The sequence below is a fragment of the Oncorhynchus mykiss genome, chromosome 3 (assembly GCF_013265735.2).
Source record: "Oncorhynchus mykiss isolate Arlee chromosome 3, USDA_OmykA_1.1, whole genome shotgun sequence".
Lineage (NCBI taxonomy): Eukaryota > Metazoa > Chordata > Actinopteri > Salmoniformes > Salmonidae > Oncorhynchus > Oncorhynchus mykiss.
In genome coordinates this window covers 30924960-30950690 of record NC_048567.1, presented here as the reverse complement: position 1 = coordinate 30950690, position 25731 = coordinate 30924960, and the positions used below count along the sequence as shown (strand labels likewise).

The 25731-nt window shown below is 43.9% G+C and overlaps 2 protein-coding genes across 3 annotated transcripts in view; one reads left to right on the top strand and one right to left on the bottom strand.

Annotated features, from left to right (window-relative positions):
- The window catches only part of LOC110518266 (zinc finger protein 407), a 188288-nt gene extending 176918 nt beyond the window's left edge, over positions 1-11370 (bottom strand). The window contains exons 1-2 of one of the 2 annotated variants that reach the window (XM_036973835.1): positions 11219-11370; positions 4243-7978 (exon numbers count right to left, since the gene is read on the bottom strand). In XM_036973835.1, coding sequence (XP_036829730.1) covers positions 4243-7897 — 3655 coding nt within the window. In that variant the 5' untranslated portion in view covers positions 7898-7978; positions 11219-11370. The remainder of the gene's footprint in view (positions 1-4242; positions 7979-11218) is intronic. The other variant, XM_036973836.1, reaches the window with a different exon arrangement.
- A 6160-nt stretch (positions 11371-17530) lies between these two features.
- Positions 17531-20030, top strand: LOC110518255 (nuclear receptor subfamily 0 group B member 2). Its single transcript, XM_021595923.2, has 2 exons — positions 17531-18141; positions 18400-20030. The coding sequence occupies exons 1-2, from the start codon at positions 17610-17612 to the stop codon at positions 18639-18641; spliced, it is 774 nt and encodes a 257-aa protein (XP_021451598.1). The 5' UTR covers positions 17531-17609; the 3' UTR covers positions 18642-20030.
- The last annotated feature ends 5701 nt before the right edge of the window (positions 20031-25731 follow it).

Genomic DNA, 25731 nt, shown 5'->3' with positions numbered 1-25731 from the left:
TTCTTTGTGTAGATAGAATATACACAAGATGTGTATGCAACTACAAGTAAGGGCCATTCATGTGGATGGTGCCGCACAGACTAGGGCCAGGTCCCATGCAGACAGCATGCAGACAGACTAGGGCCAGGTCCCATGCAGACAGACTAGGGCCAGGTCCCATGCAGACAGACTAGGGCCAGGTCCCATGCAGACAGCATGCAGACAGACTAGGGCCAGGTCCCATGCAGACAGCATGCAGACGGACTAGGGCCAGGTCCCATGCAGACAGACTAGGGCCAGGTCCCATGCAGACAGACTAGGGCCAGGTCCCATGCAGACAGACTAGGGGCAGGTCCCATGCAGACAGACTAGGGGCAGGTCCCATGCAGACAGACTAGGGCCAGGTCCCATGCAGACAGACTAGGGCCAGGTCCCATGCAGACAGACTAGGGCCAGGTCCCATGCAGACAGACTAGGTCCAGGTCCCATGCAGACAGACTAGGGCCAGGTCCCATGCAGACAGACTAGGGCCAGGTCCCATGCAGACAGACTAGGGCCAGGTCCCATGCAGACAGACTAGGGCCAGGTCCCATGCAGACAGATAGGGCCAGGTCCCATGCAGACAGACTAGGGCCAGGTCCCATGCAGACAGACTGGGGCCAGGTCCCATGCAGACAAACTAGGGCCAGGTCCCATGCAGACAGACTAGGGTAGCAGTTCTCCAGTATGACAAACCAATCTGTCTGGGAACCTCCTATAAAATACTCGCTATGCATTTTTTACAATCCTTTCTCCCAGTGAATATCCCAAGACGCATTGCAATATTTATTTCAGGGGCAGCCGCTGATTTGATTAAGCACTTTGTGTAGATTACTAATTTGTTCATACACGGTTCACTTGCCGCGAGCTGGAAGTACGACGCGTTGAATGTTAAACTTGTAACGAAGATTGAAAGGCAAGCGCGTGCTAACAAGGCCTGCAAACAGACGAGGGAGGGGCGTTAGCACATGAGCGCCGGTGAATCGGGCCTCTTCATTTAGCCTCGCCACACACACCCCTATGATGCGCACCCAAAACAAACATACAAATACACACGCACAGACACACGGACACACGCCCAAGCCGAGGTGAAGCGAGAGACAGGCGCAGAGGGAGAGGATCTGGCCAGATGGCTGTGTGAGTGAGTATGAGACATGGCAGGAGGAGAGAGATGTAGTATTCCTCCCTTCCCATGTCTCATCATGTTAATACACCACCACTCCACTTAAACAGCCTACATGAAACTGAAATTGACCATCAATGCAGTGTCATGTTAAATTAATATTGCTAACCACAATGTGGCTCCCTCACATCCCAGATGAGATGGGTAATGACTAATTCATTTCCTTGAGAACCCTCCCGCAATGTTTAACCCTCTCTCTCTCGCTCGCTCTATCCACCCTCATCTCTCCCATATCTAAAGCCTAAGGGATACTTCAGGATTTTGGCAATGCTAGCAGATACCCATAGACTTCCAGTCATTGCGTTAACGCTAGTTAGCATTAGCTTGCACAACTACCTCGAACTTCCTTCATAGTGGACACTGAGACATAAACATGGTGTCCACGAGTTCATCTGACTCTGGGGAAGTAGATAAAGGGCATCGTTGCCAAAAATCCAGAAATACCACTTTAAAAAACGGAAAACCCAGTTTTAAAACATATTCAAAATGGACATATTTTTTTTCCCCAGGGTTGAATATTCAATCAAATATCGTGGGAACATAATATCCATGTCTGTCTACCACCCCAAGATAAACGTGTTTTTATCAAGAGAGGCCCGATCAGACATCATACAGCCAGACCAACACATACAAACCGAGCTTCTGTAACTAGCTTTTATACACCTTCAGAAACTCACTGTGTCTGTGTGTGTATGTGTTAGAGAGAAGAAGTGTGTGTGTGCACGCATCTTTGGCAAGTGTGTGTGGTGATTATGTGTGTGTGCCCATTACTTCAACCCACCCCAGGCCTCAGGAGGTCAGACAGCTCTCTCAAGTGAAAAAGTGACCAATTTAGCTCAAAATGCAAATCCAGTTGCATCCTCATTGGCAAAAATGGAAGTCTTTTCTTTTTTTCAGGGGACAAATTGACAAATATGCGTGCAGCCTCCCACCATCTCCTGATTTCACTGATTAATCAGGTAAATAAAATCTTGCTTTAATTAAAACCATCTGGACGTGCTCCCAGTCCAAACACTGGCGGAGCCCACAGTCCTGTTCCACAGCACTGGAGGAAGTGTACACGATAAATGACCACATACAAATAGAGAATAACTCAATGTTATGAGGGAACTTAGCAATAATAATAACTAGCATAAGCTGTCAAAATGCTAAGAAATAGGTGCATTCTACAAATAGGCAACAAAAAAAAAAGAACGAGCAAACTCATAAATAAAAGAGATAATTCAATCGAAAAAGCCACCTAAAAAAAAAATAACGACAATACTCAGTGGAGACCTCCAAATGTGCCCTTGACTTTGATAAACACATCTTCTTAAAGTGTCACTGTTTTCATTTGCTTAAGTAACACTTTTCCTCAGCTGGACCCAGAGTAATGGCGTTGTTTACATGGCAACATGAAATGCTGTAGTAGGCTCATAAACGGATATTACAGATTCAACAAAACATCACACAAAGGATACATCAAAATGTTGATCATTGGGCCTCACAAGCTTTCTCTTATTCATGTTGTCCGTCCTTTCTGACTACTCGACTGTACAACAAACAGAATTGCAATTCAGTCTTATTGTACAGTAATGTGTGTCTCCCCATAACCACAAAGAGTGGTTTTGTTGAGCCATTAGAGACATGAGGGGAATGCCAAAGTAAAGACGGTTAGTTGCTCTGCTCGTATGCTTTTATTTTGCGGAATTAATCAATAGTAGGACGTACCCCAGTGAAACAGACCATTTGCCAACCTGAACCGGTTCGCAATGGTGAAACCGCGGTGACTCTTCCCCCATATTAGAAGTTGAGAGGTCATCACAAACAGAAGTAGGCCTCATCATGTCGTCTCAGTGATGGGTGAGGGCACACACTTAGAGAAAGAAGCAGCAGCCTGAGTAGGTGAGGATTCTGACCCACATGACCAGACTACCATAGTGCGTCGTGGCAGCACTCTCATTGACTTTGCTACTGGCAACCTCTCCGTCAACTCTCCGAGACGGTCCACACATCTTAACACTCCGCGGCCATTAGTCAGTCACTCCACACACAGAGAGAGAGACACAGACACACAGACACATAATCCACCCAGACCCGGCCATAGAGCTCTGCCTGTACTCCAATTAAAGTCCCATTAAAGTTTGGGCTGTAAGGGGGACGGACCGGAGGAAGCAGAGAAGGGCATTTATTGATGGCGCCCTCACTTCTCATTCCTACATTAAGTTGATTTTAAAAGCAATTAATACACATGGTCAAGGAAGAGTAATGGAGCGCCCTCTGTCCTTAACCCGCCAGACATTCCCCAGTCATAGACCTGACCAGCCGAACCCTGATTTGCATTATAAATGACAAGATAAATCTTAATGGATTGAGGATAATCAGCTCACCATGTAGGCTGACACACACACACAAATTACACATACAAACACATACACACACAAATTACACATATATATACACACACACACACACACACACACACACACACACACACACAAGGGAAATTAAGGGCTTTGAATACGCCTGCATTGATTATTTTAAATTATTAGCCCACCTCTCTTTGGGTCTCCAATGCTTTTAGCCTAAGCTTTAACACATTTACAGAGACTTATTGACTATAATTACAACTGAGTCTTGGTAATGGACACATCAATTATGAGTCGCACATGTCTTTGACCAGGCGGTGCACAGGGAATCCTAATCCGTGGTCCATTAGCATCTCTCCTCCTGCAGCTCAGTCTTTACCTTCTCCTTTTCTCCAACGCGTGGCCTAAGCTCACACCACTACACGAACCACGTCTCTCCTCTGATACCTGGCCAGCCCCTAATATAGGCTCGACCCCAGTATCTCAAAACCTGATGTCCAAACGCATGCAACGATTGACACGGCTGGTAAATTCTAAGTGGGGAATACACTGTATAATAACACCGATGAATATGAGTGACGCAGTTAACAATGACTTTATAATAACTTGTAAAAAAAAACGAAGTATGTATCATAAAAATAAAAAACTATATCAGTGAAGGATTTCAAATAAGTGTGTTGGGAGACGACGTACCTGTGTGTGTGCGGATGTGAGCCAGGAAGGCCATGGAGTTGCTGCTCATGCACACCTTGCCGCAGTGCTTGCACACGCTGCCCTGGTTCTCCTCGCGCTCGCGGTTGATCTGCTCCGTGTCCTCCAGGACGTACTTGTTGACCTCGCGCAACAGCTCCTCGTGCTTCTCCTTGATGTGCACGAACAGCTCCTGCTCCGTCTCGAACGGGTCCGTGCACTTCACGCACTTGAAGGTGGCGCCGCCCTCCGGAAGCTCCTCGATGCTGGCCTGCTCGTTGCGCAGGTGGGCGGCGCTGGTCAGGTGCTGGTGCAGGTTGCTCTCCGTGTAGAAGGACTTGCCGCACAGCATGCAGTGGAAGTGCTTCTCCTTGGACGGGTGCTTCATGGAGATGTGCACATTGAGGCCGCTCATGCCGTCCGCCACGAAGCCACAGTCCTCGCAGCGGATGCGGGGGTTGGGAGTTAACCGCTTGGACAGACCTGAAGCCCCTACAGGTTTGGTTCTTTTGATCTTCTGAAAACTGCCCGCCCCGGTCAGGCCACTTACAGCCGGGCCAGAATGGTCCTCAACAGAGTGAGCCATTCGTTCTTCATGCAGAGCCAGCTCGGCTTCAGTCAAGGACTTGAGAGGTACGATGCAAGCGTCAAATGGCAGTGCCCTGGTGAGCTGTTTCTCTGGGGAAGAGATGTCAGGTTTCTCATCTGCCATCTCAACGTCGTCGTCGGAACAGACTGGCTCTGCCTCGGCCCCTTCCTTCTGGCCTTCCTCAGGCGGTGTTATGGTGATTTCTGCTGGTGCAACCTGAGGATCAATTGTACCTGGGGCTTCATTGCTGGTTTGTTCCGCGACACCACCGGATGCCTCACCAGCCACCTGGATCTCCGTGTTTTCCTCAGCAACAATGCCACTAACTTCCACTATTGGGGCTGCATGCTCGTTGCTCAAAACGTCAGAAGTCTGTGTGGGGTGTTTGGTGTCTGTGGGATGGTCTGTAGCTGTGTCTGTGGGTTGCTCTGTATTGGTGATAGGGGGCTGGTCTGTGTCTGTGATGTTGGGCTGGTCTATGTCAGTGATGTTGGGCTGGTCTATGTCAATTATGTTGGGCTGGTCTATGTCTTTGGATTGGTCTGTATCTGTGTTAGTGGGTTGGTCTGTATCAGTGCAAGGGGGCTGGTCCTTGTCTGTATCGTTGGGCTGGTCTGTGTCTGTAGGTTGGTCTGCATCTGTGTCTGTGGGTTTCTCTGCATCAATGATAGGGAGCTGGTCCGTGTCTGTGTTGTTGGGCTGGTCTGTGTCTGTAGGTTGGTCTGCATCTGTGTCTGTGGGTTTCTCTGCATCGATGATAGGGAGCTGGTCTGTGTCTGTGTCTGTAGGTTGGTCTGCATCTGTGTCTGTGGGTTTCTCTGCATCGATGATAGGGAGCTGATCTGTGTCTGTGTTGTTGGGTTGGTCTGTGTCTATAATGTTAGGCTGGTCTGTAGTTGTGTCTGTGTTAGTGGGCTGCTCCATGTCTGTGTCAGAGGGCACTGAAGGGGAAGGATCCTCAGTGCGAGCATTGTTGTCAGCATCAGGGTCAGCTCTGTTCCCCAGCTCCGTGGCCTCCTCCTCCGGCTGTGCCAGGTCTTTTGCCACAAAGCTCTCCAGGTTCTCTAGGTAGACCTCGCTCTTCTGCTTATGCTTGTCCGTGGAGGCGTGGCGAGACATCTCTCGACGCGTGACCGCATAGTAGCTGCACGCCAGGCACACAAACTCAAAGTCCCGGGTGTGTCTCCTCTTCACGTGGAGGTCGAGGGAGGGAATCGAATGAGCTACGAACATGCAATGGCTGCAGGAGTTGACCAAGTCGTACTTGCTCTTTTTCGGGCTGCTCACTTGTGCTTTGTCGTCGTCTTGCGACAGCTCCCCTTCTTTGTCCGTGGCCCCTCCCTCTCCTTTGGACCCTCCTCTGACTGGACTATTCTGATGTATAGCCTCACCCTCGCTGGCCTGAGAGCCTGACTCTGTACTCACGACCTGCACTGATGTATCCAGGTCCACTTGGCCATCGCTGCTAGCATCCTCCGCGCGTTTAAGGTGCTTCTTTGTGACACAGTGGCGGTCCATGTCGCCTTTCGTCACACAGTTGTAAGAACAAAGCCTGCAGGTGAAGCTGTACTGCCGGCTGTGCTTACGACGAATATGCACGTTTAGATTGGTACTATTGGAGGCGAGAAGGCCACAGTGTTCACATGTAGTTGCAGCGGGTCCCTTTGGCCTGCCTCTCCTCCTCTTGGGAGGGATTCTCTCGTCCATGTGCTCTTCCATGTTCTCCAACACGGCCTTCGCAGCTTCAACAGCATCCTCATTAACATCAGGGTGCAGCTCTCCGTCATGTCCGATGACCCCTACTGCCACGTCATCTGTCAGCATGTCGTCGCCGACCGCATCTACGCTCACCTTCTCAACGCAGTCCTCAAAGGAGGACCCTGTGTTTTTCTCCTCAGCCACACGCTGGTGGCTCTCCGAGGACACGTGTGTGTCCATCCACTCAGATGTAGCGGTGTAGTAGTGGCAGACGTTACAGAGGAAGCGATGCTCGCCATGGTGCTTTAGCCGAGCGTGGCTCTCCAGCAAAGCAGAGTTGCTGACCCTGAATTCGCAACTCCCGCACTGCAGCTGGAACCTGGCACCGAGTGCACGCTTGGAAGCCCAGGTCTGAGTCGTCGTGGAGGCAAAGATTTGAGCCTGTTCGGCTGTCTTCTTGTCCGTTGGTGACGAGAGGCCAGAGGATTCCCTGCTTTCCGTGACTCGTTTGTTGTGCTTGTTACTAAGACAGTGCTTTTCGTAGTCGCACTTTGCCACACAGGCGTACAAGCAGAATTCACAGAAGTAATTCATCTCCTTGGTGTGGCGTCTCTTGATGTGTGTATCTAGGCTCGGCTTGTCCTTAAACTCGTGACCACAGTAGCTGCAAGCATGTATAGTCTTTGGCTTGGTGCCCCGTTTACCTGCCATCTTCTTACCGGGGGTCTTTTCTTGCTCCTCCTCTGCAATCTCCTCTGTAGCTATTGGAGTCCTCTTCCTGTCAAAAGCATCTCTCCCTGTCCCTTGTATCTCAGCTATTTCCTCTTTGGCTATTATTGTAGTCACCTCCCCCTCAGAACCTCCTGCCTCTGAGCCCTGACTCTCTGTGGCATCCTGCTGTCTCTCTCTGCTGCTCACTTTCCACTCAGTGTCTCCACCTGTCTTGTAATTTGAACTCCGTGCTGTTGCTCCGGTTGTGGAGCCATCTATTTCAACAAGTACCTCAGCTGAGCTCACACCCCTGGTCTTTCCTCTACCGGTGTGCTTCCTCTTGGAGTGAATCTTCAAGGAAGTTGGCGTTTTGGCCACAAAGCCACAGATGGGACAGGCACGGCCGTAACATGTCTCCGGGGTAATGTTCATCTCAGCCCGAGGGGGCTGGTCTGACTCCTTCCCATCAGCCACCTCACCGCCGGTGTCCTCCTCAATCCCTCCTGTGCTGTCAGCTGTGACATCATCAGGCCTGGGCCTCTTTGCTAGGGAAGGACTTCCTCCACTCTCCATTTCCTCTGTGGAGACATTTCCTGTGTCACCATGATGAGGCACCTTGTCCTCGTTAATTTCCTTCCCTGACCTTAATTCTCTGTCCATGTTAGACACCTCCTGATGCCTTTACATGAGAAGAGGAAATTGGACTCTGTTCCAGCAATCAATTAAGTTATGATCCTGTTCCTGTAAAGTAACATTTAAGATGGGCAATCCTCATATAATCCTCATATAATTGACTCATATAATTGACTGTGAACAAAATAATAATCACATAACAATACTGTTTCATATAACAAAACTGTTTCAAAATGTATAGATGGAGTAGGCTACTCAGAGATCATTCTGCATGTACAAAATGAAGTAGGCCAAATGTAGCTATTGGTCGCCATCTAGTGCTTTTAGAACGAAACTGTTCAATGATAAGGTGGTTGATTTTGGATATTTGCATGTGATCAAATAACTAAATCTAGATTTAAAAAAAAGAAGCTAAACCCCAGGGAAAGACAGTGAGTGGTCAGTAGCATAGATTGAAGTAGGTTACAATTAATTAGGCCTAGATTCGATTTACCTCTCCCTTTTAAATATATTTAACTTCAAAATATTTTACAATAGACTTTGTACAGCTGATGGTTGACACAGACGAGTCTCCTAAAAATATTTCACTCTCCCTTCTAGTGACCTATCTACTTGTTATGGGATTTTTATGAATAATGACTAAATTATGTATACATTTAACTTAGAACCCTAACTAAACAAAATACTACTATGTTACTGTATGAATGTATGAATCTTATTATAATCATAATACTGAATATAATGTGTGTAGTTTTAGTCAAGAGTTAGAACAAGGACTTTCTGTTCCTTGTTAGAAACGAATGAAGCTATCGTCAGACCGGCTGGAATACTGTGTTCCTTACAGGACATTCTGTCCCTACCCAGGGAGGGGAGAGACCTTGGGCTTGTAGTAGATTGTTTAACAGGTGGCAGACAATGTGAGAAGGCTTGTGAACTATATTGCCATGGTATCTGAGAGGAGGAGTGACATTTATGACGAAATGTGAGGTATATAAACCAATGTACATGGTATTATGACCAGAGCTCTTGAGAATAAACACTATTGGCTAATTTTGGTGGCTGGTCTCTGTCCATTTTATGTAAATAAGAACCTTACAAATTCTTAGAAACGGACAGAGTGTTTTAATTGAATTGGTTAATGAACACATAAGAACTAAATTCATCCAACAACACTGCAGTCTACATTTAGGCACCATCTCTCTGAATTTTGATCAAAACCTCATTGCTATGCAATATCTTTTTCAACCTGATGCCAAAAATATAATTCCCAATTACATGGGACTTCGCCCCACCTTGACATTACATTAACTCATTTTTGTTCCCCATCAAATTTTATGACTACTCTCCTCAAACTTTTAGATACTACGTCAAATGAATTATATGCGTGGTCAAGTTTGGTTTAAAAGTAGGCAATGATTTATACAAAAAAAAATCTAAATGAACTAAACCTGACCTGAACCTCTTCCCACCTGTTCCAGTAGCCAGTCTAGCCACCCTCTCACATGCCTTGCCAGGACACGTCGTCAAAGTATTGATTTATCTCAAGATAGTTTCCAAATTGATGAGATTACATGGTATGTATACTAAACAAAAATATAAACACAACATGCAACAATTTCTAAGATTTTGCTGAGTTACAATTCATATAAGGAAATAAGTGAATAGAAATAAATAAATGAGTCCCTAATCTATGGATTTCACATGACTGGGCAGGGGCGCAGCCATGGTTGGGCATAGGCCCACCCACTGGGCGCCAGACCTAGTCAATCAGGATTCGTTTTTCCAAACACAAAATACCTATATTACAGACATAAATACTCCTCTGCACCCACCAATCCCACAGGTGAAGAAACCAGATGTGGAGTACCTGGGCTGGCGTGGTTACACATGGTCTGCGGTTGAGGTCAGTTGGACATACTACCAAATTCTCTAAAACTATGTTGGAGGTAGCTTATGGTAGAGAAATTAACATGTAATTATTTGGCAAAAGCTCTAGTTGACATTCCTGAAGTCAGCATGCCAATTGCACTCCCTCAAAACTGGAGACATCTGTGGCATTGTGTTGTGACAAAACGGCTCAATTTAGAGTGGCCGGTTATTGTCCCCAGCACAAGGTGCACCTATGTAATGATCATGCTGTTTAATCAGCTTGTGATATGCCACACTTGTCAGATGGATGGATTATCTTGACTACGGATAAAATGCTCACTAACAGGGACGTAAACATATTTGTCCACAAAATTTGAGAGAAATAAGCTTTTTGTGCATATGGAACATTTCTGGGATCTTTATTTCAGCTCATGAAACATGGGACCAGCCATTAACATTGTGTTTATATTTTTGTTCCGTGTAATTTAAAGATTTGAAGTCAGGTGGTTACTGGAGTGAGAAAATACCGTAAACACCGTACTAAAGTAGAATCATTAAGGGCATGTTTAATCAGTCAGGGAGTACAATTATCTGACGAGCTTTGTATCACTTGACAGCCAACCAGGTACATTTCACATATTACTACACGAATTCAAACTTTATTTTCCTGCTGAAGACTCGTTTTTTCAGTCCCTTTCTCCAGGCTACCCTGGACAGCGGAATGTTACGCAGAGCTAGGCTCTTGCAACTGGGAGTCCAGCTTTCCTACCTAGTAGCTCCTTAGCTAACTAGCTTAGCATTAGCCAGTTACAGCCACGCGGGTCTAACTAGCTAGCTATCATGGTTGGTCCGGTGGTTATGCATGTACGAGATAGTTCATGTCGACGGTATGCATATAAATTGGAAGCAAAATGACTAACGTCAGCTAATTTGACGACACTGCTGGTCGGCTATCACACTGGCTAGTTGCTACCAAAAGTAGCTCAAGTAACCTTAGGTGCGGCAAAACTTCTCAATTTATGGGTCATCCTTCCAAACGTATTTCAAATCATTTGAGAACAAGGGTATCAAGTAATAATCGACTTTTGGGAAATTAGCGTCAAACTCGGTTCGAGCGTGGATATTTGATTTCGACTGGTTCCTATTTGTGTCAACCATCAATCCGATTCCGATATGTTCAAAATATTCATGAAAATACAGAAGAGTCAGTAATTTAAGTTACGTGAAGCCAGCCCTATCAAATAACAATATTTTCACCGTCGTCCAATGAGTGCGGCATAGAGGTGGGACTTGTTTGCGCCTATGCTCTAAAAACGACGGCAGCACAGAGGCCCAAAAAGGAAGCTAATGTTGACCTTTGAAATACAGGTGTTTGTAAGCTAAACATTTGCTGTACATAAATTGTAAATATCCGTAATGCTTTAGGAATTACAGACCCGTATTTAAATAATCCATATGATGGTAGTTTTAATAGCTTACCTACAATTTCCCCAATATTCTCAATGTCCGCGCTTTTCTCCCTTGGTCACAAGTGGCGTACCGTAGCACGTACTACACGTCACTCTAGCAAGCTGATGCCGTGTTCAGGACAATTCGGAAAGTTCCGATTTAGATGGATGATGGACACTTCATTTTGGAATTTCATCCGTCATTATATCTTCTCCCGTTTTGGTGGCTTCAATTTTACGTTACTTTGTAACAATAACATTGATAAGATTCCTACAAAATTATCTGCTGTTCATAGACAATTCTTAGCGTGGTCGTTAATATATAAACATTTTTTTTTACCCGCATAGGTTTTTAATTTGGAACCATAAGGATATTTTGTATAGAAACCAGTCTTTCTCTTTTAAGAACTGGTTTAATAACCATATCCTGCGTGTGAGTCAATTTTTTAATGCAGAAGGATTGTTACTCAATTATGACTGTTTTTATTTATTTATCTCCTTACAATATCCCGGCTACACCTACAGAGTTCGCCATAGTCTTTGATGCTATTCCATCTGGAACTCTCATGTTGTTTAGAGGTGTAGCCAGACCTCTTCTTCTTGACCTACCCTCGCTTAATCCAGTTGACTCTCCAATAGGGAAAATATGTTTCTCTTTGCTCCCTCAGAAGAACATATCTATACGTGCTTTATTTCAAAGGGATATTGTATCCATTCCTTATGTCACAAGTTACTGGAATACATTGGTCACTAATATATGTTGGAAAAAAGTTGGGTTATTACCACACAAATATTTCCTTGTTAACAAGGTCAGAGGTCTCAGAATGATCCATAAGTATTACCCTGCGAATCATTACCTGAAGAAACTCAAAAAAAGACATTAACATTGATTGTACTTTTTGTGTTGCGCATCCAGAAATAGTTTCGCATTTATTTTGCCATTGTCTAGATGTAAAGAAATTATGGCAAGATATTAATAGTTTTATAATTGTTAATATTCTTTCTTTATAGGAGAATGTGCTGCTCGCTTTCCTTAACTATAATAAGGATTAAGAAAAACAATTTTACCTCAATCTAATTGTGCTAATGAAAAAATGTCACATTCATAAATGTAAATTCACGATTAATAAAACACTCTTCCTTGTTTTCTAAAAGGAATTCAAGCAGTACATTAAGACCATTCTACATATTCTAATAAGAAATCTGTTAAAACAATCAATACGTTTGTATATTTTCATCTTTGTGTAATTTGTTGTACCCCCTAGCCTAGCATTGTCCGTTTGTTTTTATCCTGTTTTTTGCGATTCAAAAAAAAGAAGAATGATTATGGATTGGGGTTTAATGCCGCGTTCATATGCTAGTCGGAACTAGGAAATTCAGAAATGTCTGACTTGCTGAGTCGTTGAACGCAGCACGTGTATAACTTCAAATTGTATAACTATTTCAGAGTTTCCTTGTTCCGACTATTACGTGAACGCGGCATTATGGTGGGGACATCCCAAGGATCACAGATGGCACTGACCAAGACTCAAAACAACTGGGAGCTCGAAAATCTGCCCTCAAAGACATGATAGCCTGGGTGAAATATGGAGGCTGATAACCAGGCTTTCACTTGTAGGCCTATGTTCTTACACATAATTGCAGATGAAAGAAATTAGATGGCAGAAATTAAACTAGCCTAGTTTTTAGACAATTGAGATGCTCAACAACAGGTATCAAATGATCTCAAATGTGATCAGGGGCTCAGTTCCAACAAGGCAAGGAAGGCAGAATCACAATCTCATAGTGAGTAGATTTGGGACGCAAGGTGATTTGTAGATCAGTGATTCTGCACGGTCTGACTGCAATGTTGTTGATCTCAAACATGCACTATTTCTCACTGTAATTCACCTTCGACCCTAGACTTCTTTTGCACTGTCCCTGTATTCCACTGCTCTGTTTCATTGGCAATTGTATACAGCCCACAAGTGGGAGCATCACTCCAGACAGACACACAATGTATCAATTAACATTGGTCAGTGATTAATCACCATACCAGTGTGACATCCCTGTTCGTTGGTGAAGTTTTGAAAATTGATTAATGCATGTGCCTTAATTGATACGGTAGTCTATCAGGTCAGGAGATGATAAATGATGCCCGTGCATTGAGTACACTGTTTACTTTCCCAGTAATTTTGCTTAATTCATCACAGTCAAAATTATATGACATGGATGGTTAGAAACGCAGCCCCCGTCTCCAATTTTTCATTACGTTCATTAGTCATTTGTACCTAGCGGTCTTTACTAAGAGAGGATGGGTTGGCTATGTTGGACACTGATTGAAACTCTGCCCGTCTTCCTTGCAGGATGCCTCATCATCAATAAATAGATTTCACGCAACAAACCAGCATTTGCTCCTTGGTCCTTTTGATTAGTTATCTCAAAGAAGCATGACATAATTGCAAGTAGAAATGCAAATGGTTATTGATTTTTAACAACGACGCCTTGATATACAATTTAATGTAAACCCATTGCAAATATTTAAAAAATGAAAAACACTGCTTGAAAGGCTGACCATGTTTCTCCTAGAAAAACACTAGAGGGCGCTAAAATGTTCCCAGGGTTAGTAATACATATAATAACACAGAAGCCATAATATCTGCTTTTAGGTATTTGCCAGGATTAGATACAGAATGGATGGTGCGCAGTATTGCTACCAGGGTTGTGTCGTCTCGTCATTTCTCATTCCTTTATACTGAAGGGGCTGATTTGCGATCAAATGTCCAGGTGTTTTAGATCAGTGCAGAAATTGAGATGAGAAGAGGACCCCACTTAGGCTTTTAGGCTGCATCCCAAATTCCCTATCCAGAACCCTGAGCAGTCTTGATGAGATGGTCATATTTGACAGGTTTTGTCCCTCCAACGTAGACTTTGGAACAACAGGTTATTCTTATTTGAATCGATGAATCACAACCTTATTTTCCACAAGGACGCTCTGTGTAAAACGTAACAACATATGTCATGCAATGCCGTGAAAATCAATCTCTTTCTGAGTTCCTTTGTTACTACTGTCTTGCCCTCGACACAACTATTGTAGAATACCTGTAGGTTATCACAGTTCAGCAACCTGGAGATGACAAAGAGGAAGGCCTCTCCTTGGCCTTGAACTCTGCTTTTATGGCAGTATTTTTGAATTGGAGACAATAAAATGAGAAATATAGGTGGCTTCTGGGTGCTGACACACCAAGTGACACAAATCCACTTCAGCCTGAAAAGTCTAGATAATGGGGCTGAGGAAATGCGCTTTCACAAGGGTCACTCAACTTTGAATTCAGAACCCTTCAGTAAGAGTTTTAGATACAGGTCAAATTAAAATAGAGTTGGAGAAATAAAATGGTGGCAACGTATAAGTCTCCAAAACGACAGCAAACTCTTGAGGAATTGAAACAAATATTTGTATTTCCCCATAAAACTGAATTAATAGTGAAAATAAGAAAAATCAACAAAAAAAAGAGTAGTCATCCAATCAGTGAAGCAATGAAAATCACATCCTTTTGTAAGCGTCATGATATACACATACTAGACGGTGTCAGAGGAAGGCCAAAAACTACCAAAAGACTCCAGTCACCCAAGTCATAGACAGTACTCTCTGCTACCGCACGGCAAGCGGTACCAGAGCGACAAGTCTAGGTCCAATAGGACCCCCCCCACCCCACCCCTGTATATATCCTAATTATTGTTATTTTATTTTTTGTAAATATTTTCTTAATTCTATTGTCTTAGAACTGTATTGTTGGTAAGGTCTACCTGTTGTATTCAACGCATGTGACAAATAAAATGTGATTTGATTTGATATTGGCCTACTGTACACGTTTGAGGGAGCTCCACGTGTAACTGACAGTTAGATTTACAGGTTATATCATGTGTTTAATCTGAACCCGTTATAACGCTGGTTAAACTGTTATGTATGTAGGCACTTCAGAGTTATACCAAGCTAATAAGTCACTCGTAAGATAAGGTTGTAAGAGTGTGCTTAACTGTATTTTTCATTTACTTTATAGTTCTCACGGAAGGTGATAATTCTGACTAAAACTACAGAATAAAGCCGCCAGTTTAAAATCAAGGAACGGTTGTGCTCGTGGTTACTGAAGGGAGCTACACCACGTCCAGTTGGGAGTTCGACGTGCTGTCACGAGGAGGCGACGTCACCGACCGGGTCTGGTGCCCACAAGAACGTTGACTCGTGAACCTTTGTGACATGTATAGTAGATCAAGGCCAATAAGAGTTGTGCCCGTCACACACCGAGTTAGACAGGATGGTAATTCCCCGCTCTAGAACTCAATGACCGTGGTAGCAGAGAGGAGAGATGCTGCAGTTTACTATCTATTCCTGTGCTTAGTAAGTGATATTGTTCAGGGGAATTGAATATGACAAAGAAATATACCACGATAATTACAGTTGTATAGTAAGTTCATGGCAATAATTAAATTCTTGGTGGAACTGCGCAATAAACTTCCTCACGGGAAAACGTTCCAGTAATGATTGCTGTTACTATCAAATGTTTCTGTTTTTACAACACAGTATAAACAGTGTAAATACCCAATAAATAGCGTCATACCCAATAAAACTTGTGGCTGTAATCGCTACCAAAGATTCTTCAACAAAGTACTGAGTAAAGTGTTTTGAATTTTTTATGCATATGCAAACATTTCTAAAAATCTGTTTTTTGCTTTGTCATTATGGGGTATTGTGTGTAGATTGACGAGGAAGAAACAAATGAATCCATTTTAGAACAAGGGTGTAACGTAACAAAATGTGGAAGAATTCAAGGGGTGTGAATGTATGACACATGCTCACATCCTGTCAATTTATCAGACTAATAATGTAATCAGCTTATCTGGTTCAAACCTCTGTACTAGGCACTGCAAAGATAACAAACCATATCCACCAATTTTTCACAGTTGTGTTTTTTCACTAATTAAATGGAGTTGTTCAATGACAGATGTATAAAATCGATCACTTGATTGTTTAAGTTCAGAGAGACAAATTTCCTGCTAATCCTGTTTTTATTTGCAAAGCTCTTTAAATATATTTACATACTTTAAATGGTTGGGTTAGTTGGAACCAGAGACGGGATCTTGTTGTCTTGGTCTTGAGATCACACAATGCCACGTATGGTAAATGTGGTCATGGTCTTTTCCCTGGGTCTGGATCCCAGCATCAATGTTCAGGTCTAGGTCGGGATCTCAGTTCATGGTCCCAGACCGTAGTTTGTCTCTCGACTCATGTGGTCAAGATATCTCCTGTCAAAGTTACAGTATGTGACTAAAAGTAGTGACACAACACAAACGTGTCAGGGCACCTTGCTTTTTGTGGGAGCTGGGTCTCGTTTTGTGGTCTTGCTCTGGGTCTCGTTCTGGATCTTGTTTTTTTCCCCCACATTTGAACTGGTCTTGGGCTTGTCAGGCTCTCGATACACTTGGTCTGGGTTTCAGTCTCAAGAGTTTGGTTCTCGGTGTGTGTGTGTGTGTGTGTCTCAAAAGGTTGTGTATTGGTTTGGTCGGGGTCTGGTATTAATTTGGGTCTGGGTATCGAGAAGTCTGCCGGCCAGATTTGCCCAGAAAACTCACATTGATGAGACAAGCTTCTGAGTCAGTGTGGAATATATGGTGGGGACACATGGCTGGGATCCGAGTTTAGGGCAGAAGGGCTGTAGCTTCCAAATCCTCACTGAAATACAATATGTTTCATTATTATTTTCCTTCACTAATTCCGTCTGTCATTCCTGGCATTGTACAAAACACATTTTTAAGCTTTTGTTCAATGTAAGACGTAATGTAACATTTTTATCCTAGAAATCCACTCGGTTAGGCAGGCCTATTGGTTTAGGAATATTTAGCCCTTGTAAGTTTGAACTAAACTTAGTAAAAAAATAAAAAGTTCTGGTTGGGTACATCGATCAAGGACTTAACTGACAGGTCAGTGCTCCCTTACCTGTTTACGTTGGCCCGTGTTCAACTTAGGTGTGAGCTGGCAATGAACGGAGCTATATACAATGTGCTTGAGTACTCCCACAGTCCTTGGTAGCTTGGTACAGCCTGGGGTAATGACCGAGTCACACAGATTAGGCTCACCCCGCCCAATATGGATATGCTCTTTCCTTTGGTTTCCATTGAGAAAACCTTATCTGCTCTTTAGGGGACGCCGTCAGTCCAGTTGTCTGCTCTTTAGGGGCACTTTGTTTTTCACCGAGGGAGTATTGACAGGTCAAGGTGCACAAGTTTAGCTCAGTGGGATGGCCTTATAAATAGAAGCATGGTGCAAGGCATCTGCACAACCACACACCACCTCAACAAGAGCCTGTCTTGGTAGTACAAGAACATTTGAATGTATTTCAGCTTTTCATTTTGTTTTTGAGAGTTTGTTCTGTATATCATCAAAAATGGATAACGTATGTCAATGTACAGATTACAATGATAGGCAGTCAAATGCTATCCTTTACAACATCCTCAATCGAGAAAATGACAAGTCAAGCCACAACAACCCGAACTACAACTTTATGCCTCGTAGATGCAACTGTGAGATGCGACGGACAGTGTGCTTGAAAAGTCCAGCAGACATTTGCCAAGAGGCGTCGGGAGTGCTGGTGAAAACAATTCACTTTATGAGGAACTTACCTGCTTTCAACCAACTCCCACTGAACGATCAACTGTCGCTCCTCCAAAGTTGCTGGGGGCCACTCTTTATTTTGGGTCTGGCCCAGGAAGGCATGAGCTTTGACGTCGTCGACACCCCCGCCGAAAGCATGCTGAAAAGAATCCTCTTGAATTCTCAAGAGAGCTCAGAGATGGAACGAGAGCAGCCCACCTTGGCCGGTGTGAACAAACTCAAGGCATGCCTCAAAAAGTTCTGGAGTCTGGATTTAAGTCCAAAGGAGTACGCATACCTCAAGGGCACCATGATATTTAACCCAGGTGAGGTTTGCCTTAAAGCTTCAATATTTCAACCAGTCAATGGAAATGCATGTTCGGTAGGGATTTTACCTCCCCACAGCTGCTTGATAATCCAATAAACCTCCCTACATACAGAATTCAAACATCAAATCACTTCAGCGAATCCAGCTGATCAGTAGGTTTACAAAAAGTCTATTGCAATGTCATATACAACTGAAGTACAATGGTGCATAAAATGTAGCTTGTCCACTCATGATCCATTTCTGTCCTCCTCAACAGATGTGAAAGACCTGACGGCAGCTCTATTCGTGGAGGACTTACAGCAGGAGGCCCAGCATGCTCTGAGGGAGGTGGTCCAACCGCTCCACCCCGCGGACCGAGGCCGCTTCGCTGGCATCCTGCTCGCGGCCTCCATGCTCAAGACCATCACACCCAACCTCATCACAGAGCTCTTCTTCCGTCCTGTCATTGGCCAAGCAGATCTACTGGACTTCCTGGTCGATATGCTCTTCAGTAGGTAGCTTACTGTAGAGCTGATGTACAGAGACCTGATATAGTTTCCCGCTGTGAGGGATATTGAGCCCCCCAGGACTGAGTTGGAGTGCCTGGTCATGTGGTGAAGAGTTTGGCAAATAAGTGCTCGTCATAAGGGGAAACAAAATACACGTGTATTCTTTATTCACAGTAACACTATCGCTGATAGGTTTTCATGTCTGACCAAATAGGAAAATATGTTTTTTTTCTCAAAAATATGACAGTTTGCTATTGTTTACATCCAACTATGAATGAGCAGCATTTACTGTATATTAGCAACATTTTTGGTAGAAAATTGAGGTCACAATGGCATGTAGTTAACAGACATTTTACTGGTTAGATCAGACAGGATACACTCCAGTCTACAATACATATTCCTTAAAACCATGGATATTGTGCAGAATACTGTTTAGATACATTGTTTGTTTTGTGTAATGTTTGCATGAGTAATGTAAATCATTTCTGGGACTGCCCCCAGAATATTCTTTCTAAATATATTTTTATACAATTACTGTGTTATGTCTTTACAATTTGGAATATGGTTTGCGAGATAGGAATACAAACAGAATTAGCCAAGCCAAAGTAGATTAAACGTCCCTGTTGAGGTCTATACTACAGCAGGCATTGCCATTCAAGGAGCTCTTCAAGCTCAATTTAAACATCTCTTCTTAAGCACTGGAAAAATGTGTAGAATTTAAAAGCCCACATTCTCCCCCCAAACCATTGGGTTAGAGTGAATCTGTGTTGGGAATTGGGAATGAGTGGCTCATAAGTAATGTTTTCATACATAGACCAGGGTATCACAGTAGTGTGAGAGTGCTCCTCAAGTTTACAACTTCCTGCTCCGGTTCCTGTTGATTCGTATTGTGTTTGAACAGTAAGCTTTATCTGTATTACCTCACCCGTACAGAGGGCACTTTGGAAGGTGGTTTCCCAGCTGGGTTACCCTGTACCGTCATCTTGCTGCCTCTCTCCTCTCACGAGTGGCTCACCGCAGCAACGAGAGACAGTCACTATGCAGTTCCGTTGAGGCTGTCTCAGTCACTAAGCTCCCCTTATCATACCAATAAGATATGAGGAATAATATTTTCAGTCTAAAGGAGCCAAGGTCGGGCTTGAACGAAATGTCACAGTGTTCTACATATCTAAATAAAGAATACAATCTCTACATATGTAGAGCGTCACACCGTCTTAACATTAGGTTGTAATTTAGTTTCCGTAGACTGGACACGTGAACAACTATTCGCAACAACAAATTCAGACTTTTGTGTTTAAGTACAAGTGTTACTGAAAAATAAGTATCTTACTACTCTTTGAATACTTAGTACAGAGTATTTATTTATGCTGCAATAAAGGACAGATCTATCAGATCTCAAAGATACATTCTACATGGTTTTATTACTTTCCTTTCACAAATTAGTATAGACATTTTTACAGAGCAATTCACAAAAGCAAAAGGCTTTGGAGCCTGGGGATACGTCTCCAGAAAACATTTAAAATATATATAATACATGCATGTTCAAATCTTCCTAACATCATTTAATGTAGCTAACAGTAAAAGTAATATCAGTAAAGGACTTACACATTCAATACATTGACAGTGGGAAACATGGCATCTTTAAGAGAGAACAGAGTGAGGAGGAGGAGCAGGACATCAGCCCAAGACTTGTTGCTCTGTAGCCTCCGTGCCTGAAGAAACCTCTGCTTTTAGGAGGTCCCTCATTTTGGTGTAAACACAGACTATGACAACCTTTAAGGGCAGTGCCACACAGAGCCCTACAGAGCCCTATGCAACTGATCGACATCACAGAGAGGCGACTTTGGTCTGAGAATGTTGGGGTGAAGTCAAGGAAGGTCGGGAGAGCCTGGAGATCGGCGCTGATGTCAATGAAGCGATCGAAACGACAGATAAACCCTCCCCATATTTTGGGCCATATTCCGTAGGGTAAAGTTGACCGGTGTAGCGTCCAGCATCCTCAGCTTTGATATTATGAACAACCAGAGTGCAGCCAGGCCCTACTCAGTCTCTCTGCTCTCTCTCTGTATTTGCATTGAACTTCCCGTAGGAGTCCACTTCAATAACACCCTGAGATCCAGCTCTGTGGAACAGCCACTTAGTTGAGGAACAATCAGTTTTAGGATGAAAAGTGGCACTTGGCAGACTGACCTTACCTCCCATACTGGAGCGATATTGGGTGTTCCACAATACCCACAGTCCCATGTAGGATCAGTCCTAAGAAGAGCAGTGCTGACCGGTAGCTCCATCAGAAGCACAGTATGTGAAATGTATCCCCGGGCCATGATCTGTGCTCTGTGAGTGTAGTTGTACCACAAGTCTCTAAATACAGCCCCCTGATGTCGTGTAATTAAAGGTTGGCACGTGAGCTTACTCTTTTGCTTCGACCCAATGCAAACTCGACTGGCTAAACACAAACCACATAAACGCATTGTGCTTCATGGACTTACCACAGCTGTAATTTCGACATCTCTTGGTGTTACGCAGTGGCGGAGCAGTGCAATATAGGACAAGGAGACAGGGATAAGATAACTAGGGTGTTAATTGAAAAGCAGGGGGGGGGGGGGGGTCCAGGGGAATGAAGCAGGACTGACGAGACGAGGGACTGGGGACAGGGACCAGAGTCAGCGCGGACAGAACTGTAGCAGAGAGAAAAGCAGAGTCCCTAGAGAGAGACAGGCACAACAGGATAACAAGCTCTATGCAGGAACAAACACAGACTGACTGAACAGAGCCTACAAACTGGCAGTGTGGAAGTGGCAGGGTTGAGTATTCGTAGAGTCCTTGATTATGGAACTGTTTGCAGCTGGTGGGGATCTGCTCTGCCTCCAGCACACCTGTCTCCACTCACACAATCACATACACACAGAGAGAGAGAGAGAGAGAGAGAGGGAGAGAGCACTGGGGGAGTGGCGGCAGGTCAGGGAGACAGGACGAGAAGTAGAGGGCGTGGCAGGAGCAGATGTAACACTTGGCTGGTGGGCAGTGACATATTTCAAACCTTACTTATTTAAGTCTGATGTTCATGCCATCCATTGTGTGGATCCTGCTTGAATGCGTTCGGAGGCCACATTTCCAAATGAATGGGAAAGATTGGCACCATCACTCATTCGTTTTGGATTTAGGCCTGCAGATTTCTCCTGATGCAATAGAGGGATCTATTAAACAAATAGTATGGGCTCAAGGTAACTTTTGACTATTAAAACCTGAACAATATTGAGTTTATGAGGTACTACAAGGTTCTCCACAATATAAACTGAACAAAAATATACATGCAACAATTTCAAAGATTTGACTGAGTCACAGTTCATATAACGAAATCAGTCAATTGAAATAAATTCATTAGGCCCTAATGTATGGATTTCACATGACTGGGAATATAGATATACATCTGTTGGTCACAGATACCTTAAAAAAAAGGTAGGGGTGTTGATTTGAAAACCAGTCCGTATCTGGTGTGACCAGATGCCTCATGCAGCGCGACATCTCCTTCATGTGGAGTTGATCAGGCTGTTGATTGTGGCCTGTGGAATGTTGTCCCTCTCCTCTTCAATGGCTGTGCAAGGTTGCTTAATATTGTATGCTGAAACATGAGGTGATGGTGGCAGATGAATGGCACAACAATGGGCCTCAGGATCTCGTTGCGGTATCTCTGTACATTCAAATTGCCATCGATAAAATGCAATTGTGTTCGATGTCCGTAGCTTATGCCTGCCCGTACCATAACCCCACCGCCACCATGGGGCACTCTGTTCACAACGTTGACATCAGCAAACTGCTCGCCCACACAATGCCATACTGCCCGGTAAAGTTCAAACCGGGATTCATCCGTGAAGAGCACATTTCTCTAGTGTGCCAGCTGCCATCGAAGGTGAGCATTTGCCCACTGAATTCGGTTACGACGCCAAACTGCAGTCATGTCAAGACCCTGGTGAGGACGACGAGCATGCAGATGAGCTTCCCTGAGACGGTTTCTGAGTGTTTGTGCAGAAATTCTTCAGTTGTCCAAACCCACAGTTGTATCAGGTGTCCGGGTGGCTGGTCTCAGATCATCCCACAAGTGAAGAAGCGGGATGTGGAGGTCCTGGGCTGGCGTGGTTACATGTGGTCTGCGGTTGTGAATCCAGTTGGACTTACTGCTAAATTCTATAAAATTGTAGATAAATTAGCATTTGTTTCTGTGGCAACAGCTATGGTGGACATTCCTGCAGTCAGCATGCCAATTGCACACTCCCTCCAAACTTAAGACACCTGTGACATAGTGTTGTCTGACAAAACTGCACATTTTAGGGTGGCTTTTTATTATCTCCTTTTTATTATCCCCAGCACAAGGTGCACCTGTGTAATGCTGTTTAATCAGCTTCTTGACATGCCACACCTGTCAGATGGATGGATTATCTCGGCATAGGACAAATGCTCCCTAACAGGGATGTAACCACATTTCTGCACAAATTTTGAGATAAATAAGCTTTTTGTCAGTATGGAACATATGAGATCATCTATTTCAGCTCATGAAACATGGGACCAACACTTTAAATGTTGCCTTTTTATTTTTGTTCAGTGTAATTTTACACACTGAGGCCCAAATCCTGTGAGACAAAATCAACTCTTTCATTGACATCAATGTATGATTTTTTATACAAAGTTAAGTTCATGTAGCTTCCTGAGCCCCAGACGTAAAATCACCTTAGACTCAGAAAAGACCTTAGCTTTCCTTGGGTCAGTGGTATTTCCATGCAATCTCACTTGTGGAGCTCAAATTCAGATTTCACCCTGAAAAACAGAGAGCTTGAAATTCCCCCATACAGCGCTTATGGACTGCCCTCTTCAATTCTAAACACAGGTTTTCAATGGGGTTCAAGTCCGGACACTGAGATGGCCATTGCCAAATGTTGATTTTGTGGTCAATTAACCATTTCTTTGTGGATTTTGATGTGTGCTTGGCGTTATTTTCTTGCTTGAAGATCCACTTGCTGCCAAGTTCCAGCCTCCTGGCAGAGGCAACCAGCTTGGTTGAAGCAGAAAGTTCCTGGTACTAAGTAAAGTTTGTGATGCCGTTGGCCTTAAAAAGAGACCCAGGACCAGTGGAAGCAAAATAGCCCCCCCAAAAAACAGTGAAGATCCACCACCATATTTTACAGTAGATATGGGGTTATCTTCTGCATATGCATCTTTCTTTCAATGCCAAATCCCCCACTGGTGTGCGTGGCTACAGAGCTCTATTGTCATGTAATCTGAGCATAGCACAGGTTCCAATTGTCGTTTAGCAAACTCCAGGCATTACCGTTTGTTGTTTTACCTGAAAGTAGAGCTCGTTGGCCACGCACACCAGTGGTGGGTTTAGCGTCAAAAGAAAGGACATCACGCTTCCTGCTTAGCGAGTACCACTTCCTCCTGATTTGGCTCAAACCGAAGCTCGAACCCAGGACCTCTGATAAAGACTTCACCTCTTTATAAACAATGTTTTTATAGATTAGATGTGTTTATTAGTCACATGCACAGGGTGGCAGATGTAATTGCAACTACGCAGGTCAAAAAGGGAAGTGAACGAAACAATAATACAAATAATAATCATATATACACTGAGTATACAGTACCAAACATTAGGAACACCTTAATATTGCGTTGCACTGTGTTGTCAAGATATGACCTATCCTAAGTGTCATTTTGTATTTATATTTATTATGGATGCCAAAGCAGCAGCTACACTTTCTGGGGTCCCATCAAAATGAAGGCAGTTATATACAATTCAAAACATTACATTTCACAACGCATTGGTAATAGAAGTGACTGTGTGTGTGCATGTGTTCACAGAAACATGTATGGAGCCAGCACATGGAGACTTCCAAGAGGATTTGACTGACATGCATTGTACAGGCGAGACCTGGCATAAACATTTTACTAGACACAACTTTGAATTGTATTGTCTTTTTTTTTTATATTATGGAATGTAATGGTATCAGTCAGTATGGGGAGGGAGAAACCCTGTGTGTTCTGCACCAGGATCAGGTAACTCCTGTTGTATACGGAATACCACACAGGAAGGTATGACCACTCCGACAGGCTTGCCAAGGTAGCCCCATTACCACCTGACAAAATTGTCGATAGGCACAGTACCTGTATTGGCTGGGAATGACAACAAAATATGCACACTTATATTAGCAGAACACTGCTTCTACGGTAAAGCGCTGTTATTCTACATGGGCCTGTTTTAATACAGTTGAATGTTATCAAAACACTTAGTTTAGAATATCCACCTAAATTCAGCAATTGCATTCTTCTCATATTACCCTGTAAGCTACTGACCTATCATATGGCTGTATTTATTAAACTCAACCTGCAGGAGGTTTGTTTGAGATGGCGTGGTGAGAAACGGCTACGGGCAAGGTTCTGACAGGTAGGTGTGTCTCGGTGTAGCAAGGACAGACCCGAGAAACACTCGTACCAACTCGCGTTTGGCTTGAGTCACGGCCCGCCACCACCTCTTCAGGAGCAAGCCAAAAACAAGGCCAGATCAGCAGGTGCATTTCCTCTTTCAGCTGGAGCAGGGCAACAATTTTCAGTTATTTGTGGTATGCTGCTCCCTCCTGTGGTGGTCATTTAAACTGAATCCAGGGCAAGAAGGGTTCGGCTGTCACCTGCATTAGGTTCATGTTTTTAACACAATTCAATTCTTCCAAACAATCATGCGCACATGAATCGAGATAAAACTCCATGACACAAAATCTTTTATCCACAGCAAACATGGGCTCCGTGTACCCTTAGTGAAACACGTCACCACAAGTCTATTGAAATATGTCAACATCCAAGAGAAGAGACATTCTCTGTGCCATTCGGTTATGAGAAGGTACGTATAATGTCATGTGACCGGGTGTGAGGTGTTAATTGTGAAACCATTATTTCACGATGCCTCACACAGGTAGAACTGGAATGCAGAGAGGGGGGCAGAGAGCCAGGGAAAACAGAAATGAATCTCAACAGAGCGCCGGGACACAGAGAAATTCTCAAAAGCAGGTTTTCGTAGTGCTCCCCTCTGCAATGAACTACTCAGGACAGACAGC